Raw genomic sequence first — 18,618 nt, forward strand, 5'->3', positions numbered from 1 at the left:
TAGTACTTAAATTGGTGTATATCATTTAATGTATTAAATGAAGAAGAGAAAAAAAGAACATGACACAGCTTTTCTTTTGTCAAAACTGTATTGTTTTAACCTTTCAGAATGAAAGATTTTTCACAGTATCAAAAGTGAAGAATAATAAAAAACAGAGAAGCCAACATACACTTTGGCTCTTAACGGTACAGTATAAATCTACATTCCAAACTTTTAGGATATTGTCTTGTAGTTTAATATAACCTGGATAGCACCAGAGATCGTGTAAAATATTAAACACAAAAAAAGTTCAAAATAGATTTAAAAAAAACATCATCTCATTCATGTCAGACTAAGGAAGTATTTTGTTTTAAATAACCCAAACCTCCCCCTTAAACGTATTTCATCTTGTATCTAAAGGGGTTGCCCAGCTAGTAGAGAAAGACGATGGAGAAAGCCCATATGACAATGTAGTCCACTTCCCAGTTCTGGGAATGGGTCTCCAGTATCTGAAAGGTAAAAGCAGTACTAGTACTGGAACAAAAATGCACTGTCAGTTACACATCACTGCTGACGTGGTCACAAAATGACACAACAGGTAGGCTTGAGACAATAGAAAGTTTACAGTGGGATCTGGACAGTAAAGAAAAGAATTGTACCATAACTGCAAAAGCTCTGCTGCTTTAAGTGCTGACATAATACAACACAACTAATTGAGGCTGTCATGCAGTAAAACAGTCTTGGAAGTACACAGAAAACAGAATCAAGGTATTGGACTGACAGCAACAGCATTCTGGGTACGGTAACAGTAAAGAATTCTATCCGAGACCGCTGTGCAGGAGGTATTTAGTTTCTGTAAAACACTGAAATCCATGTTGATTAAAATGTACTCTTTAACAAGAGGTTAAAGTCAAATTAAATTAAAAGGGAATTGGGGAAAATGAAGCCAATGTCATTCTAAAATTCCATGCAACAATAAGAGATATCCAGTATATTCTCGATACATCCATATTTTTAAATGAAAAATTAGAAACTTTGTTTCAAATATTCAACATTGAGAGAATTTTAAAGGTTTTCTATTAGTGTTGTAATTCATGTCAGGTTTGTACTTAATTATAATGACTTATAAAAAACTTTAAGGTCTTGTCATGGAAGGACTATTGTATTACAGATCTGCATATTGAAACCAGTGTCAATTGGAAGCATACGTGTTCATATTGTCCTGCAAATTTACAGAAAGTCTTTTGTGGCAACTATACTGACAGTAAGGATTCCACTCACTCTGAAGCATCGAGGTCCTAACTAATGCTGCGCAAGATGTATCATCTCCAGTGGTGGAAAGAGACCAACAATATGTTCAATTCAAAACCCCTACCACCACTACACAGCATCAAGCTTCACAATAGCAGATGTGAATGAGACATGTGTGGTACATTGTCAATCCAGCTTTTATCTAGTAATAGAAATGAGTGATCAAAACAACCAGCAGATGGCACTAGTTTTCAATTTCTCTTCTTATTGTTCGAGAATTATAAAAACCAGTAAAAGGTCTCAAAGCAATGTTAATCGGCACAAACTTTTAGTGTGGTGGAATATTTCTAGTTCCCATATGACCATGATCGGATCATCCAAGCAAGGTGCACTCATCTGTTGTGAGAATGATTTTGCCAGAATACAATAATGTACCAATTTTTAGTCTCCCTAAAAAGTGCTCTCAGTTTGTCCCCTCTGCGCTCAACTTAAAGTAAAACTTAAACAATTTTTTAAATTGTTGAATTTCACTGTAAAATTTTTTAAAATTGGTACGAATACGTAGGAACAAACAACAATGATCTGAAGAAATAAAAACAGAGTTGAAGATCACCAAGAAGGAGGATCTGAATAAGAACAGTACATTAAGAACGTAACCATTTGCTATAACCTGATGCGAAACTGGAGATCTGCTAATTGAAAGCGCCAAACTGGCAGATTATTTTTTAAAAAGCAATGTCTGCATTTAGCAGTGACTGCTTGCTTAGTACAATAAGAGTGAGGACAGTATAACATGGCCCCTGAACACACAACGGGAGAAAGGCAGTGGACCTACAACCAGCAGAGTCTTCAGAGCCATTAGCAAGCTAATGTTGACAGGCAGCTGCGTTGGAGGGGGCAGGCTGCAGCCACTGCTCGTCTCTTCCGAACACGTGACACAAACTGGCTGGGAGATACGCGGAGTGTCACAGGTGGTGAATGCCTCAGGGCCCTGGGGGGTAACTGGCCACACAACAAACGGCCCAGAAAAGATGAAGCGGCTTTGGAAAAGTTTCCTTGGTTTCTGTGGTGGAGGATTCAGCCCGCTGCCAGTCCAGCTGCCCGCGGTGATTTTGGGCGTCACGCAGGCCTGCGAGTCTCGGGGGTGCCGTGGAGGTGAGGGTGGCGGAAGTGGCGCGGGAGGAGATGAAGAAGGAGGTGTGCGCTGGGCTGTCTGTTCTTCTGCTCGTGTGCTTACTGAGCTGCGTTCGAGGGAACCTTTTTGAGGCTGAAGTTGGACCAGTTCACAGCCACTTTCTGTCGCGTCTGTTTGGCAGAATCCAGGCAGAACCTGAGCATGAAGGAAAGCAAAAGTTCGATCAGCATACTCTGACGGAGCGCACGGCTCTGCACTGCAAGGGAAGTATCGGTGCGGATCTGTACGTTAACTAAAAAGAGTTCACTCGGGCCAGGAAATTCATGTTCCAATAAACGTCAACGGAAATTGTATGAGTGTTCCCACAAAACACGTATATAATGGTCTATTGCCTATTCTTATAAAGAAGAGGACTTCATGGATTCATCACCTGCCACCAATATAGAGTAAAACCAATGCTGCCGGCACTATGACCAACGCGAATATGTCTTTCACCAAAAAGTTGACACCAGGCAACTTCCTCAATGACTGAATTGACTCAAATCAAAGGAAAAGAACTGAAAGATTCTGGCAAGGTGCAGGTATAACACGTTTTATGTTGTACACTGTTAAATTTGGTCAATGATGCACTTTTAAAATAAATACTATTTATGGAACATGCAGTCTCAGTCAGGATTGTGGAAGATTTGAGATAATCCCACTAAGGCGTCTTTGTTGTCCGTTACAAAGAAAGTCTAACAGACGATACCTCTTGAAGTATTCAACCTCCCGGTCGATTTCATCCATTTCGGTCCCATCCAGGTCTTTGGGGAGGAACACGTCATCTGTGGGGAAAAAGAAAACGGTGACACTCAGATAACAACCGCAAAACAACAGCAGGGGGAAGGAAGGGTCTTGTGCTCGGTTCAAGACACGCAACACCAGGAACAGGTAAAGACTCCTGAACAAAGCTTCACAGCCAAGACAGTGTTTCTTTCCACTACCTTTCAGCATGGAAACCTACCCAAACCTCTTCAATCAATCAGTCAATCAGTAACTGACCTCAATTACAACCACCACCGTGTTTCGAACGTCATTGCTGGAAACAGAATTATTTGCATACATACGTGTCAGAAAGCCATGTCTCCCAGTCCTGGACCCCGCCTGCTTCTTCTGGCTTTCATTTCAACTAACTTCTTAATTTATTAAAACTTGCTGAACCATCGGGCTGAATTTTATTTTTATTCCCCACTCAGCAATTACCATCTCAAATATTCCCGTTTATATGTAGCATTCCTAGGAAATAAAAAGTGATGTTCTTGTACAGTTTTCTAAACAGCTTCTAACTGGTATCAGTTAATAATGTGCAGAGACAGGTGGCTTCCATAACAAGCACTATTAGTGATGCCTGGTAACAGTAGTTTAATTCAACCAGGTCATTGAAATAATAATAAAAATAGAAAGGGTAGGTCTGAAGTCCAGCATATAATATTGGCTTCATGATCCTTTATAATTGTTCCAATATTTGTAAAAATCCAAGCCAAGCACATAGTTCAATTTAAAGGTTCAAATGGATACCAAGGTAAAGTGCATTTCAAACGAGTAACAGAATGCACTTTTTTTTTTACGCAAATGGTTGTGGGATTATGGAATACGCTACCCAACCTACAACTACGCTTCTTTCAAGATGAAATCCCAGGATCACAAGGTGACTAGAAATATAAATCAAAAGATCTAAACTCATCTCTCGGCATTACTTTCCCAAATATCCTGTGTCAACATCCTGTGACAAGCACAGGAGCAACAAACTTAAATCAAGGGGCTGGGGACATTTAAATAGCACGAGCTGCACTGCTCACAAAATTCACTGCTTTCCCAGGATCAAGGTATTTATGCCAATCTGAAAAACTAGAGCCGTATAATTTAATAAGTAAAGTATTTGTAATATTATAGAGCTACCACTGGTACTTGGAAGCTAGAGAGTATCTTGCAAAGGTGCATTATCTGTGATTGCAATTATTCCTAGATTATTTTGATACAAGAACCCAAAACATAGCCTAAAGATATTTCTCGATTTTAATCTGTAGCACTTACAAACCGCTGTTTTTACTTGAGAAATTGAGTGGCTATCACACTAGCTCATCGGAATAAAGCTACAGGGGACCCAGGAGTTCTTCTTACCAATGGAGCTGCTGGACTTATCCATCTTGCTTTTGCTCTTTTTGCTCTTTCCTCTAGGCTGCTGGGATCCGGCAGCAGTGAGGAAATGGACTCGGACCTCAGGTTCCAAGTCCGGCCTGGCTCCCCCAGTTGTTTCCTGGCTGTCAGCTCCGTTCTTCTCCGGCGGGCGGCAGCCACCAGAATCGGGACCCCCGAGGCCTGGCCTGGGCACCTTCCCCTCCTCGGGCCTCTTCGCCAGCGGTGCATGGCTTTTCTGGGACTCCGCTGCTGCCGGCGGCTGGGCGGGTTGTTTGGGACCCGTTTTGGAGTTGCTCCCCGATCCCGTTGCTCTCGCTGGGGTTTCCTTGTTTTTCTGGAGCTCACTCCCAGTGGCCGACTTGACAGCTTTAGCAGGCGCCTGCTGCTGCTGCTGCTGCTGCTGCTGCTGCTGCTGCTTCTTTCCTTTCCTCTGCTTGCCAGCGGCCCCCGCGGCCTTCGCGTCGGGACTCTCCTCCTTGCTCTTCACTCCCAGAGCCGCCCCCTCTCTGGAGGGGACTGGAGACGTGTTCCTCCCGGGGCTCCTCTCCGGAGAGCGGACGCGGATCAGCTTGGAGAGGCTGGGCGTGGCGTTGAGTCGCTGTACGTCCTGGGCGGCCAGACCCTCCCTGCCGTTGACCAGGTGGTTCTTGAGGCTTCCCAGGGTGAGCGGGGAGAGGTCCAGGTCGATCTGCTGCAGGTCGGAGGAGCCGTTGAGGTGCGACAGCAGGTGGTTTCCCTCCAGGGTGGCGGCCTTCTTGGGAAAATCGTTGACGTCCAGGTTGAGGTCGTACATGCTGAAGGAGGCGCGGATGGAGTCCTTGATAGTGTTCTTGATTTCCTCCAGCCGGCTGGTCAGGAAGCTGTTCACTCGCTCCAGCTCCAGCTGAGGCCATTCCAGGAGCCGGCCTGCCTCTGTCTCCGGCGCAGGAGCGCCCTCTTGTGGTTGCCCCGGGGGCGAGGACCGGGCATCAATGTGTAAGGGTTCCGCACTGCACTGCTGGGCCTTTTCTTTCTCCTGCAGGGGGGCACACAGACAGCAACCGGCGCTCATATCAGGGGGCACGTTTCCCGTGTGCGAGTGCGGCATTTTATGACAACGGTACAAGTAAAGGTCAATTCCGCACTAAAACGTAGAAAGAAGTAACAAAAAGTTTTGGCTGAGGAGGTGAATGCTTGAAAAAGGCGACTCAAAGGCCAAAACGTTTTGTTTCTTACTTCTAATTTTCTTGGTGGAATTAACCTTCACTTGTTGCTTTGCAACTAACAGGGCTCCCAAATCGAACGTCTTCGATCGTTTTAGGACAATCCTGATTATTTTTCTACAAAGCCACAGCACGTTAGTTCTTTTTCCCCACTACAGCAGCTAAACCTGTACAGTTCATCTGCCCAGTATAATATATTTCTCTGTAGAAGTGTAAGAGCACTTGACTGCAAGCACTTAAGAGGCCACGTTACAGATGACTACATTCCATACAGGAATTTTAAGGCTTATTAAAAAATCCAATAACAGAGATTAAAAAACCTGCTGGGAGACTGATAACTCTAAACATAATTAGTACCTGCAAACAGGAATGTGCACAGTGAGAGTGAGCGTCAGCTCCCACAGTAGTAGTAAGGGTTATAAACATACGTACTGTCAAGTCCTTGCAGTATAATCATTTTAATAACGACTCGGGGAATAAGAATACCTTCTTCTTCTGCTTGTGGCGGGCTCGCTTGGCGGCCTTGGCGCTGTTGACCGGCTTGGGCTCGGTGCTGTTGATGAAGTCCAGCAGCTCGTCCACGTCGCGGTGGTCGATGGCGCCGGGCGCCGCGGGGTCCGAGTCCTGGCGCGGGGGCAGCTCCTCCTTGCGCCGCGTGAGCCGCGAACGCAGCTTCTCGCGGATCTCCGCGTAGTTCCGGCTCGTGGGGGCGGCGGGAGGCTGGAGAGATCGGAGAACAAACACCCTTGACTGATGTCTCCCCGCTGCAGGTTGAAACACATTGCCGGGATAATGACAGGCTGCTTTCCCCGTAAGTCCGATGGAGATCATTTAAATGACGCAAACACTCCTGTGCTCGTTTTCAGCTTCAACCACATATCCCACACAACATGACACAACATCAGAACACCTGACGCTCATTTCACATTCATTTCGGTTCCTTTAAATGTCGGGATACGTGATACAAAAGTCTGGTGAGGCTGGTGTCTACCAACTCAAAATATAGGCCAACGTATTATATCCGAATACAGACGGCACATACCTAGTGTTTTCCATTATCGTAAGCTACGTGCGTCACAAAAACACCCCGTCTCGAATAACAGGCAGGCAATGAAGTCAGTCGGCTCCTTCATATTAAAAGCCAAACCTTCACCCCTCACGGAACGAGATGCTGTGTTAGTACTGGTTTAATCATCACGCTAAAAGTCAAACGGTTAGTTCACTAATGTCTGAGCTCAAGTTGTGCCTGTTAAAAAAAACAAACTCTTAAAATTTCCAGTCCTACAAAGCTCAGAACAACAGTTTCTAACAACTCATTAAGAAGGCTCCCGGGCATCTCGGGGAGACAAGACTGTTACATGTTAATGTTAACTCATGGGGCAATCTGACGGGAGTGGTTAACCCGCCTTCAGATTCTGATTTCTCAGCTCCCATTCGCCGTAGTGAAGCCTTACCTTAACCTCACCCAGGGAACTCGCCTAAAGACCACTGCATTGAAAGGAAATAGCTCCTACTAGGACGAATGCATGTTCATTTAACCCAGAAAATAAAGAGTTGAGGAACACAGACACATATCAAATAACGCTTATTTACACAATTATTAAAGAGTCTTATATTAGACAGAGGAAAGTGAATATGACTAAGTCTGTAACTGTATGGTCTTAATACGTTAAGGTGACTGAAAAGATGGTAACAATAAATATAGGGTCCTGTTGGGATTGGGTGTCCCGCGGTCAGAACAGTTGGAAAGAGTTCAAGCGGGCCCAGCCAGCGGTCTGACAGGCAGATCCGAACTCCTCGCGGAGCCCCGCGGTCGTTTCGGGAGCGTACCGCGTTGTGGCCGAAGAACTCGCAGTAGCAGCAGTCGCAGTACTTCCCGTCCTTCTGGTTGGTGGAGGAGGAGGCGCAGGAGCTCCTCTCCGAGCTGCTGTCCTCGTCCTCGCCCAGGCCCTCCTCCAGCTCGCAGGGCGGGTGGCACGCCGCGCCGGTGCCGTTCGCCAGCTTGTGCCCTTTGCACGCCTGGTCCCTGCAAGCAGACAGGCAGCTCTGGGCAAGGGCAATCGGTACGGGCAGCGCCAGCGCGCGAGCCAGCGATCTGGGTCCTTCAGGGGGCTTCACGGATGAAACACAGCTTGCGTTAAACCCCCCAGAAAGCGGTCTTTGAATCCATATGACTTCTATTTCAACCAGGTAGATAAACAGTTGTGAAGGCAAGAACGAGTCTCAGTATGAATGACTGATCCTTACAAAACCACCTTGCCCCAAAGAAAAATAACAGGAATAAGAAACAAGGTGCAGGTCTGTTATGAACTATATAGTAGTGTTCACATTTAAAAAAAAAAAACTAACCTGTTTCTAAACGTGCCCTTAACTGACAACGAATAACACTGGTGCTCACCTGCAGGCTCCAGACGACACGTGTCCCGCGCCGGGAGATGTGACAGTCCCATTGCTGTGCCCGTTACAGGGATGGCCACATCCTGTCGGCGAGGGGGCCAGTTTAGCGTGCTGCGTGTTCACTGCCGGAATGTGGGAGTTTTTGCACGCTCCCGGCTTGTGTAGGGAAGCGGGGTTGTCTGGTCCGGCTGCCATCTTGGATACTGGCACGTGGAGGTTCGGTACCAAAGGGGTGAACGGAGCGTGTGTTGCTAGCCCAGGGCTGGGAGAGGTCCCGTGCACGTGCTGACTGGAGGACTGCTTGGGAGGGAGCAGTGAGGAATGCTGGGAAGACAGCCCAGTGGGGCTGTTGGGCGGCACAGCTAGGTCTGAGTGCTGATGGTGCTCAGTGGAATGGAAGGCCTCACCTGTGAAAGACACACAAGAGTTTCGCGTCGTGGCAAAACTACTCGACAGCGTAGGACTTCAAACTATACAACTGCAGAACAAGCTGTATTTTTACTCACAGAATCATTCTTTCCTTATTTAAAAAAAAAGATTTTGACCCCAGCAAAGCTCTGTGAGGTGTTTTCCAACAGATGGTTACTAAACTACACAAAATTGTTTCCTTATAAAGCCTGTCAAGTTGCAAAAATGCAACAGCTTCTGCCTTTAGTGTATCATCTCATACACGGTGATGAATGATCAACAACGCCCATCTCAAAATGCAATGGAGAAAAACAGCAGTGATGTGAATGTAAGGCATTCTTATTTTCTGCTTCTCAGCTCCACATCTCACATAATGAAAATCTGACACAGCAGCAGTGAACTACACTAGCCATTGAACACAGGAAACAATGAGCTCTGATCTCACCTGGAGGGGTGGGCCTCCGGCACATGGACTTCAAGTGCTTGGGGGTGGTCTTGCACAGATCAGAAGAGGTAGAGAGAGGAGACCCTGGAGCTGTCGCACTGGAATTCTGGGAAGCTGGATGACTATAAGGACAAACCTTGGTCCCAGCAATCTTTGCAGATTTCCCTGGGGCCTCGTGAGAAGGCCTTTTTTCGTGGCAATTTGGTCCCGCTGTGCCACCTGGAGCAACACAGACACAGCATTTAGAGTCGCCTGAGGGAAGGATGAAAAGAGCCTTGTTTTGATTGACAGATTTATCTGTAGCACTGCAGTTAAGCACACAATTATTACAAACCATCTGTTCCGTTAGTCGCGGGACAGAAGCAAAACCAAGCACGGCAGCACAACTTCTATCCGATTCATCCAAAACCGAAATCTACCACACGAATCGGGCTAAGCAATGTGACCCCCGTGCATCGGTGTGCGAGCTTCAGAGACAGACGGGGGGAAGGCTGGGGGGCATCAAGACGTGCGCGGGCGCAGCTGCTGCACATGAGCGGTCCGGCGGGCTCCCTGACCTTGCTGCGAGTGTGCGGCCGCTCCGTGGTTGCAGTGCGCTCCCCCGTTCGCGTGAGCCGAGTTCCACAGCCCCGAGAGCTTGTGTGCCGACAGGAAGGAGCTGGGGTCCCACTCCACGGAGCTCTGCTCCGGATAGCCGTTCCCACAGCTCTGAGACTTGCAGGAGGAGTGCGACAGGGACACCTGCATCGGGGACGGCAACATGGCTTTAGCCGCGGAGGCTGTAGCGTTCCGCGGCTGGCACTGGAGAGGGCGGCGCCGAGGAACGTGTCGGTCACGCGTTCGAAATCGAGGCGGCGCAAGGAGCCTGTGCAGACACTGGCGAAATACATTTGACAGAGCCACCATGCTGAGGACTGGCGCCACTCTTGACACCTACAGCTGGGAACACTCCCTGTGGTGCTGAAACTATAATAATAATAAACTGGTTTAGATCTGAATATAAAGTGCATATAATGATGCAAAGGAACAAGTAAAGGTTCGTTCCATGCTGAAAAGAAGAAAAAAAACACAACATTTCCTCTGTGGAGCCTTCTTCAGGTGTGAAGATGTGACGCCCATCCACAGCCGAAATGTTGCGTTTCTTTTCTTCTCTTTTCAGCAGGGAATAAACCTGTACTTGTTCCTTTGCTGCCTACGCGTGCTGACGCAGCCGCCCACTAGAACCTCATATATTGATGTCAGAGTGCACGATGAAAGCGCTACTGTGGGGTGCTCTGGGGCCTCCGGGGGTGACCAGCACTACAGAAAGTAGAGGAGACGAACAGGAGGCGTTGGCCACCGACCGTCAGGGCCTGCTCCTGCGTTGCCCGGCGCTCCTCCTCCTCCACAGTCTTCCGGCAGCTCTGGCAGATCCACAGGGGCACCTCCCCCAGCAGCGACTGCGAGAGCGCGGGCACGGCGTCCGCCAGCTTCCTCCCGGGGGCGTCCTTGAGCAGGGCCTGCGAGAGCGCGGGCACGGCGTCGCCCAGCTTCAGCCCCGCGCCCGGCAGCCCGTTGGCGGGGTTCGCCCCCCAGTCCTTGAACTCGCGGTGGCACAGCAGGCAGCGGGTGTGCATGGGCTGGGCGGCGGCGAGGTGCAGTGGCTGTGCAAGGACAAGACCCCCGCCCCCCCCACTGTTAGTTAGCCCGGCTCTCACCACACACTCCCCCCGCCGAGTCCAGCGCAGCGCCGTGCTGCATAACACACACCTGCACACATCAAACACACCAGTGAGAGGCTGCACACTTCCACCCCGCAGAACAACACCGACCTGCAAGCACGGCTGCGCGGAGCCGGGAATCTCAATCAGCCGGTGGAAAAAAAAGAAACACGGGGGGCTTTGGGGAAAAAGTGCGCAAAAAGGCTAGTTAATCCCCCACAGCTGAAGGTGCTGGTAAATAAGCAGCAGGTTCGTAAGATGAAACAGTCCAGGAGCACGTTACAGCAGAAGGCACAACTGAAGACAGCTGCTCTTCTTTCACTTTCTAAATATAAACTGAAACTTCTTTTTTTCACCTTCAAAGAGCTTCATCTTCTGCAATGTTTCCTGTTCCTAAGTTTATCTGACAAGACACCAGGTGCAATAAGGGTATAGATATTGCTATAGATCTATGGATTACTTTTTTTGTTTTCTTGTGCCACCAGTATGGTGGGGAGACAGTAATTTAATCTTGTTTTAATTATTGCAAAGTGCCGGGAAGAAATCAGCTGTTTTCCTGAAGCAGTCTGAGCCTGCGGGATTGCACACTTCACACACAATTCTGAACACCACCTGTCGAGAGTAGCCCTCTCCTCCTTGTAGCCTGAAGACTGTCATATGAGGATCCAGAACTAAAAAAACATCTTTGCAGGCTGCAGCTTAAACACATTAAAAAGAAACATAAATAGAAGCAGGGGAAGAGTTTTAAAAAGTGGTTGAGAGCTGAAGGAGAATTGGAAAAAAAACATGAAAAGGCAGTTATCAGTCTTTCAGTGTTTATGAACAGTGACTAGCATTGCAAAACTGAAAAGGCTGCACATCATTGTACGGCAAACATCTTGCAACTAAAGTTATTGTTGAGTCTTGTAAAACAAACTTCTATTGCCCACAACTGGACCCTACGCAAGTGCTCAGACTAGACACTGAAACAGTGCTACAAACAAAGCATCCCCCTGCAACAGGCTGTGTAGTCCAGCATCTGTCTAAGCCTCTGTAAAGCACCAGTTGAAAGATCTGAGGAGCTGGGGAAAACCTGCCAATTTGGTCCAACGAACCAATGAAGCCCCTGCTCTACCTTAAAATGTAGGATTAAAATCCAACGTATAAAAACAATCTTAATAGTTTAGTTGAGTTTCTATAAAAACAGAGCCACTAAAATTTTAATAATACAGGTGTTCTAACACAAAAATGACTTCGATAGAACGTATTTTTTCCATTTGTGACACGAGGCAGTTCAGAAACTTAAATTCAGTCCGATTAGAAAAATATCTGTGCACGAAGTGAATGAGACATTCATCTACAAAAGGCCTGTACATAACAGCATGCTTTTATTAACTACTGTAACATAAAGGCAATGAAAAGACAGAGTTAAATCATGCACGTGTGTGAATTTCTGCCATCTCAAAGTCACGTTTTCTCACGATGACATTGAGCTTGTATGTAACTATTGCAATTTACTTTACAACCCTACTTTCTTTGCAGTGTTACAGGGTTCATCTTCATTCCTTAACTTCATTCCTTTTTACACCAACTTGTCATTGGATTAACTTCCCTGTGCTCTGGAAAATTTCTGTCAAGGACTCAACCAAATTGCTTCTTAAATTGAGCTATGCTGAATTCATATTCCTGTTTTTTTTTTTAAACAAAGATTTCAGAGACTGCCAGTAATATTTCTCATTAAAGTATGCAATAAATTATTCCATACTACAGGAATGGTGCTGCAGCAATCACGTTTTACTCTATAGTTCATTACCTCAGCTGCAGACAACAGCTTTAGATTGTTAACTCTTCTTCCATTCACACAAGAGCAGAGAGAGAAGGTTCCATTAAAGGCAATGCACCAGGAGATGTGTGTACTGTAAGAGGTTTATGACATTTAAAGTAAAGTAACATGGAGCTACACTTACCAGCGGGGAAAGCAGAAATACCAGAGAATTCAAAAATACAATCTTTGACTCATGCTTCCAGTTCATCTCTCATAACTCCAACCCACTTAATACTCTATACGTCTTAACAGGAGAGTTATAAAGGTCTTATGACTAACCAATTAAAAGCAGGAGCTCGCGAAGAATGTGGAGAGAAGTTTTTTTTCTTTCCATTATACCACTGTGGTGACAAAACCCATTTTTAAAACAAGGGCAATGACTGATCTAAGGCACAAAATATTTGCAGGAAGGCTGAAATAACAATATGTTTCTATAGGAATGAAAACCAATGATATCACTTCATACAGGAGCCACACATTTCGAAACAATTGTCATGCAAGGTGACTGATTTTTACATGAGCCCTTAAAACAGAAGGGTTCAGGGCAGAAATAGTATCTTAAGCACTGCATAATAATATACAGAAATCTGACAGCTTTCCCTTTCAATTCAGAAGGAATTTCTTTTTTCCCCCCAACAAGAAAATATATATAAAACGTAATCTTGCATGTTTGCGTTTTCACTGTACCCATTTCAATTTATTTTTATGTAAAATAAAAAAAAATCCAGACTGCGTTTGGCAAGCAGACAGTCAGTTCTTTTCGGCCTTGTTGTTGTTATGCTTAAATATAATTTTAGGTTCAACAGCGTCCCTGTCTACCGCATGACACAACACACAACACTCTCAGTTAGACGGCCCAGTTTCTTTTAAAAGAAGGGACCCCCTTTCAAAGGGGGATTTACAGTACTTAACAGAGTTTTACTGCCATCCATGCAAAACAAACAATATCTTCATGGAAGAATTTCTGCAGATCACCCTGTATGAACAGAAGTCAAAACAAGGACTTGAAGCCGATAGCATTATCCGTGACGTAGGCAGGTAATTTCCGGATTCAAACCGCAATGGCTCGTTGGCCCGGAGCTTATCCTGGTTTCCTGGTGTCAAGTGAACAGAGAGTCCAAGACTCTTCCCTCCCCGGGTGAGACATCAGTCAGTCGCAGGACCCAACCCCCCCCAAATACACGCTGGTCCGCATTCATGCATCTGGGTGGACTGGAGCCACGTGGGGCAAGTACAACAGCGGTGTCTGCAGCAGGGACTCGAACCCACAACCCACTAGTCGTGAGTCCAGAGCCTCATCCTCTACGCCGCACAGCCCCCATTCATATTTTAACCGCCCCAGCCTGAGGGTCTGCTGGAAGAGTCTGCTTTGCCTAGAGTGGATCTGAAAAACACCGCAGCGAGCGAGCAGGACCGCGGGGAGCAGGACGGACACTGGGGACCGCTGGAGCACAAGCCAGCAGCTGTTCCGACGGGCTCCCCCGCTCGCTCTGGGGGACGAAGGCAAGACAGAAAGAGCTCCCCCCCCCCTACCCCCCAGCGCGGGTGGGGGGGTGGTGTTCTTCCAGGGATTCTTGGGCCCAGAGCCAGCTGCCGATTATACGGGCAACAGCATGCTGAATGACAGGGGGTTTGGCCAAGGCCCACAAGTGAGGTCTGCAGGGCTGGAGAGGAACGGGTCAGGAACCAGGCAGCTGGGCCATGGCAGGCCAGGCGAGGGGGTGATGTAGTGGATGAATGCAAGAGATGCCATGCCACTGTGATACCCACTACACACCCGGCGTACAGGAACTTGACAGAAGTTTCAGGTCACCAGCCCACCAACTTGAAACCGACACTGTCATTTTTTTTTTATTCAAATCTAAATGATTTCCCAGTGCCTGGTTAATTGACACTATACTTTAGCAAGAGAAAACAAACCACTGTTTCTAAGCTTCGCTGAAATATCTCATTTGGTCCTGAAAAGAAAGAATTACTAAACCCTAAGCCCGGCTGTCCACTGGACAGATTCGGTATGGAAGAATTATTCGATTTTCCCCCTCCCTGTTTGCCTGCAAAAGGGAGAACACTTTCAGCATGAACTTATAACAGGTAAAAGGTAAAAGAGAATAACTGTGTCTCTAAGTGAATGCATATTGTTACAGTCATTGCTATCAAAGCAAACATTTCTCCACCACACTTTCACTGATTAATACATATGGGCAGACCTTGGTTCTTTTTTTAAAGGCAAAGGAATTTCAATTAGAGACTCCCTTGCTTGAAAAGCAGCACCTTAGTGAACTGTGGCCAGTTGTTACACTGTCACATAACGTCACATTCATCAGTACCACAGTAGCAGGTTCCACAGTCAAGGAACGGACATAGGTGACGAGGAACTTTGAAGCTCAGCTTTGTTGGATATTAACTTCCAAAATGTTAAATAGATGATGCCACTTGCCCTAAAACTAAGGGTTAGAAAGACGTAAGAAATCCAGATAAGGACATTTTTGATTAGATTATTATTGCCATAGTATTTATTTCTTGATAATTCTAAAGCACAACCATTTACATGGTAGTAGAACTATTTGATAACAGCAATCTAAGCAAATGAAAGCTGCATTTACAATTAACCTGCATTTTTACGATACAATATTTTCACTTTGTTGTGCACTTTCTTATTCCTTAAATCTCCTGGAACCTATACAGTTGTTACTTTCACTTTCCTACTATGAAAGTTAAAAGCAGTGTCAGTCCCATTTCAATGGTGCAGTAAAATGATTAACGCTGTAAAATATAATGGCAAACAGCTTGTTGCAGTTTCCTTCATCAACAAAACTGTAGCTGTAAAGTGGAGATGTTGCATTTTGCTGCAGAACTCTTTCTCTTCCTAACAGAACAGGTGACACTCAAGGGCCCATTTGACGAATGAGATCAACCAGACTTGGCAAAATGCAGAATTATGAATTTTGACAGATGATCAGATTATCTTCTAGAAAAAATGAAATGACTTAGTTCTGCACATTTTAATCAACTGACTTACAGCTGCCATTCACGATGTTACATTTCTACCTGATAATATCAATAAGAACAGCTTCAATCTTTTAAAACTCATACAGAATTACTGTTACTATTAATGAACTCGGTTAAGTTTCAGCTTCTTCGCCGTTAGTTGCAGAGGCAGACTGGAACAACTCTGAACGATGAAGGTATTTTCCCACGTCTCTGGGCAACTAAATAGATGTGCAGATAAAACACTCTTCTGGTATGAGAAACAATAAAACAATTCAGTTTCCTGGGCAGGGGCTGTCTCTACCCAGTTGTGTGATCCACAGTAACTGTAGCTGCTAACTCGAACACAGTTTCACAGAAAACAGGTTTGACTGCCCTCAGAAGAAACATATTTCTCCTTTACACAAAGTCTCCTACTAAGGTTATCTTAAGGAAAGGATTTTCTTTTTTTCAAGACCATAGATGGCAGTGAACTTGAACAGACTACAACAGAAGCCCCTGCGCCCACTGGCTTTGCAGCTGAGCAAGAGTACAAGTATTTGAGGATAAAGTACCACAGTCCCACGTTTGACTCTGGAAATCACAATGCACATTATCATGAAAGCTGTGGCTTTCCAAGCAGAAGCGTGGCGTGCTCTTTGAGGTAAAGTGATACCAATACTTTAAAAAATAGTGGTTACCTTTCTAGGTCCTGTGGTCTAAAAGTAGTATTTAATGTGCTTCTCTGAAACAGGAAAAGAATTTGTAATTGTAATTTCATCTTAAAACCAGATTTAAAATTAGAAGATCCAAAACACTGAACTGAGGGGTTCAGATATTACTTTAACGCATTTTAAAGTCTAAATCGGTCTACTAAAAATATTATCTAATATCTAACATGCTTTAATCACGCATACATCTAAGCTATACTTCCTGAATACCTACCAGCTCAAACTACAGTCTCCAATAACAGTTATTTCATTCTCATCTCTTTTCCAGGGCTGTAATAGCAAACAGACTGTCATTTTAGGAGTTCTGAAACGGTAAAATTGCTGATACACAGTCTTCAGCTGCTATTGAGAGCTGTGCAGTGTTTGTCTGAAAAGCCATTCACTGAGGTATAATTTTGTTGTCAAATTAGTATATAGATTGATCTCTATAAAAAAGCCATTCCAAAAACAACCTGCATGTGAAATGCAATACTGTAAACGTATGCACATCTAATTGGATAGACAAAGGTGACATCCATAATAATTTTAATTGCTGTTTGCGATACCTCGTCCGCCGATCTGGCAAGAAGCACCTTTTCTAGAGAAGAATGCGCAAACCGTCGGAGAGATGTCAGAAATTCATCGCGCACACACCTACTGCAGACGGCGGCATGAAAACTAACGTGCAGTTAACGGGTTTCGGATATGTCTATAAGGGTAATGCCTATAATCCTCCGCAATTTGCAATTTTACACACACACACACACACACACACATATATATCAGCCTTTATTTAAAAGTAGACTACAGGAAGAAGAGAGTTTCTCACCCTCGGAAAACACGCACGTTATTTCTCGGCGTGGTCGTCGGTGAGCATCGCCACGCGACTGCGTGCGCTGTCTGTCCGGCCGGGCGCGGAGCCCTGAAACTCCCGGCTGCGATACACAGTATCGCCTTCACCTTGCCCGGCCCCTCTCAGACAGGCACCCACAGCGCTGCCGACACCGTATCCTCCGAGGTGCGTTTCTGCCCAAAAAGAAGCATCCTTGCACCCCGGTCAATGCAACCTCTCGAAAAGAGGCGCAGAAGAACTCGGACCTCGCCAAATTTAAAAATGCACGGATCAATGAGCTGAGCTGAGATCCATACATTAAAGATGTAAGAGACCCCTGCATTGCACGAATCAAACTATCCATATATGCACGTACAAATACGTGTATATAGCACAGCTTACACTTACCGTCAGCCTAAACAGTGTGCATGTGTCTTATTTATTTAATTTCTCCCGATCCGCCCCATCCAACCTATAAGATCGGCACGTATTAGATCCTTAACGCAGAACACCCAGCAGCCAGCAAACCCCACAGAATGCATACATGATATGTGCGTTGTGCAGAAAGAGATTTTTTTTTACCTGATTCGGCTTGGCCAGCCTGTCCAGTCCCGCATCTCCGCCACCGCCAGCTGTATCGCCGGGAGAGACGGGGCTTTTCGCTAGACTCTGCTGTCCTGTTCCCAGCTCTTTATTCCCAGCTCCCTGCTGCTTACTTTTCTTCCGAGCCATCCTACAAGTTTCAGCGATAACCTTCGGCCCAGTTTGTACCAGTTTATCCGGTGGGAAAACCACACTTTCGCTTCTTCCAGCACCACAAGCCTTGCCTACCTTCTCCGGGCAAGACAACAGCCAATATGGCGGAGTACTGGCAAACACTTAAGTTCAAAGGTCAATCAAGTGTTGGCAAAACGGCTTCACTTCAACTTTAGGGCAGACAAGTGAATTCTCACCATTTTTAGTTGGGGCAGAATGCATAGATTGAGTCAGATGATTATAGATAGATAAGACTTTATTAATCCCGTAGGGAAATTGATGTATTACAATAATAATTATTATTGTTGTTATTATTATTATTTTATATTTAATTATGTTTAAAGTTAAAATTCTTTTTTTCCCCATGATTGCCAATGTAGTTAATTAATTGTGCCATGATCAATTTTATAAAAGTGGTTGGAATCCTGTACCTAATTGGGGAAAAAAAAAGTCTCAGTCAATACAGCTAGTGAACAGAGTAAGTGTCGCAAACAAAAAAGCAAAAAAAACTTGCAAGCTTACCCACTGACAGCTCCCACACAACTCTGCCACTGAAAGGCAGCATGGAGCTGTAACGCATAAGAAAATACTGGAGTGTGTGTGAAATAGGGAAAGTTGTCAGCCTCAACATAACCACCATGAAGTATGAACAACTTTAAAAATAAAGATTTTAATGTGGGTTTGAACAGGCCTTTCACTTGGAAGAGCAAAAAAAAAAGAACAGCAATTCGCGTATGACGCGTTGTTTCTCCCCCTCCCTCCCCAGATAAGAGATCCAAACCGAAGGCACCCCTTCCCCCCCCCCCGGACCGCAATACATCAATCACCCCGCTTCACGGAGCCGCAGGTGAGCC

The 18,618-nt window shown here is 45.6% G+C and overlaps 1 protein-coding gene across 4 annotated transcripts; it reads right to left on the reverse strand.

Moving 5' to 3' along the window:
• Positions 1-69: 69 nt before the first annotated feature.
• fam193b (family with sequence similarity 193 member B) lies at positions 70-18,510 on the reverse strand. Of its 4 annotated transcripts, none has more exons than XM_088604648.1 (10): positions 17,591-18,510; positions 10,339-10,638; positions 9,553-9,736; positions 8,996-9,214; positions 8,144-8,549; positions 7,576-7,771; positions 6,232-6,465; positions 4,526-5,558; positions 3,114-3,189; positions 70-2,560 (listed from the first exon to the last, which is right to left on the reverse strand). In XM_088604648.1, exons 1-10 carry the CDS (start codon positions 17,738-17,740, stop codon positions 2,464-2,466), a joined length of 2,895 nt encoding a protein of 964 aa, XP_088460774.1. In that variant the 5' UTR covers positions 17,741-18,510; the 3' UTR covers positions 70-2,463. The 4 variants fall into 4 exon arrangements, with proteins under 4 accessions (XP_088460774.1, XP_088460773.1, XP_088460776.1 ...); XM_088604647.1 differs by having other exon boundaries at positions 8,996-9,247; XM_088604650.1 differs by lacking the exon at positions 17,591-18,510 and adding an exon at positions 11,308-12,240 and having other exon boundaries at positions 8,996-9,247.
• Between the last annotated feature and the right edge of the window lie 108 nt (positions 18,511-18,618).

This window comes from Lepisosteus platostomus, chromosome 13, assembly GCF_059453375.1.
Source record: "Lepisosteus platostomus isolate fLepPlt1 chromosome 13, fLepPlt1.hap1, whole genome shotgun sequence".
Lineage (NCBI taxonomy): Eukaryota > Metazoa > Chordata > Actinopteri > Semionotiformes > Lepisosteidae > Lepisosteus > Lepisosteus platostomus.

What these genes read in the sequence shown, in the direction of transcription:
- fam193b (XM_088604647.1), bottom strand. Translation starts at nt 17,740, where the DNA reads ATGGCTCGGAAGAAAAGTAAGCAGCAGGGAGCTGGGAATAAAGAGCTG. An exon ending in GGCTGGCCAAGCCGAATCAG is followed by an intron (nt 10,639 to 17,590) that starts GTAAAAAAAAAT and finishes GTCCTTGCACAG; the next exon opens with CCACTGCACCTCGCCGCCGC. An exon ending in TAAGTCCAGCAGCTCCATTG is followed by an intron (nt 3,190 to 4,525) that starts GTAAGAAGAACT and finishes TTTTCCCCACAG; the next exon opens with ATGACGTGTTCCTCCCCAAA.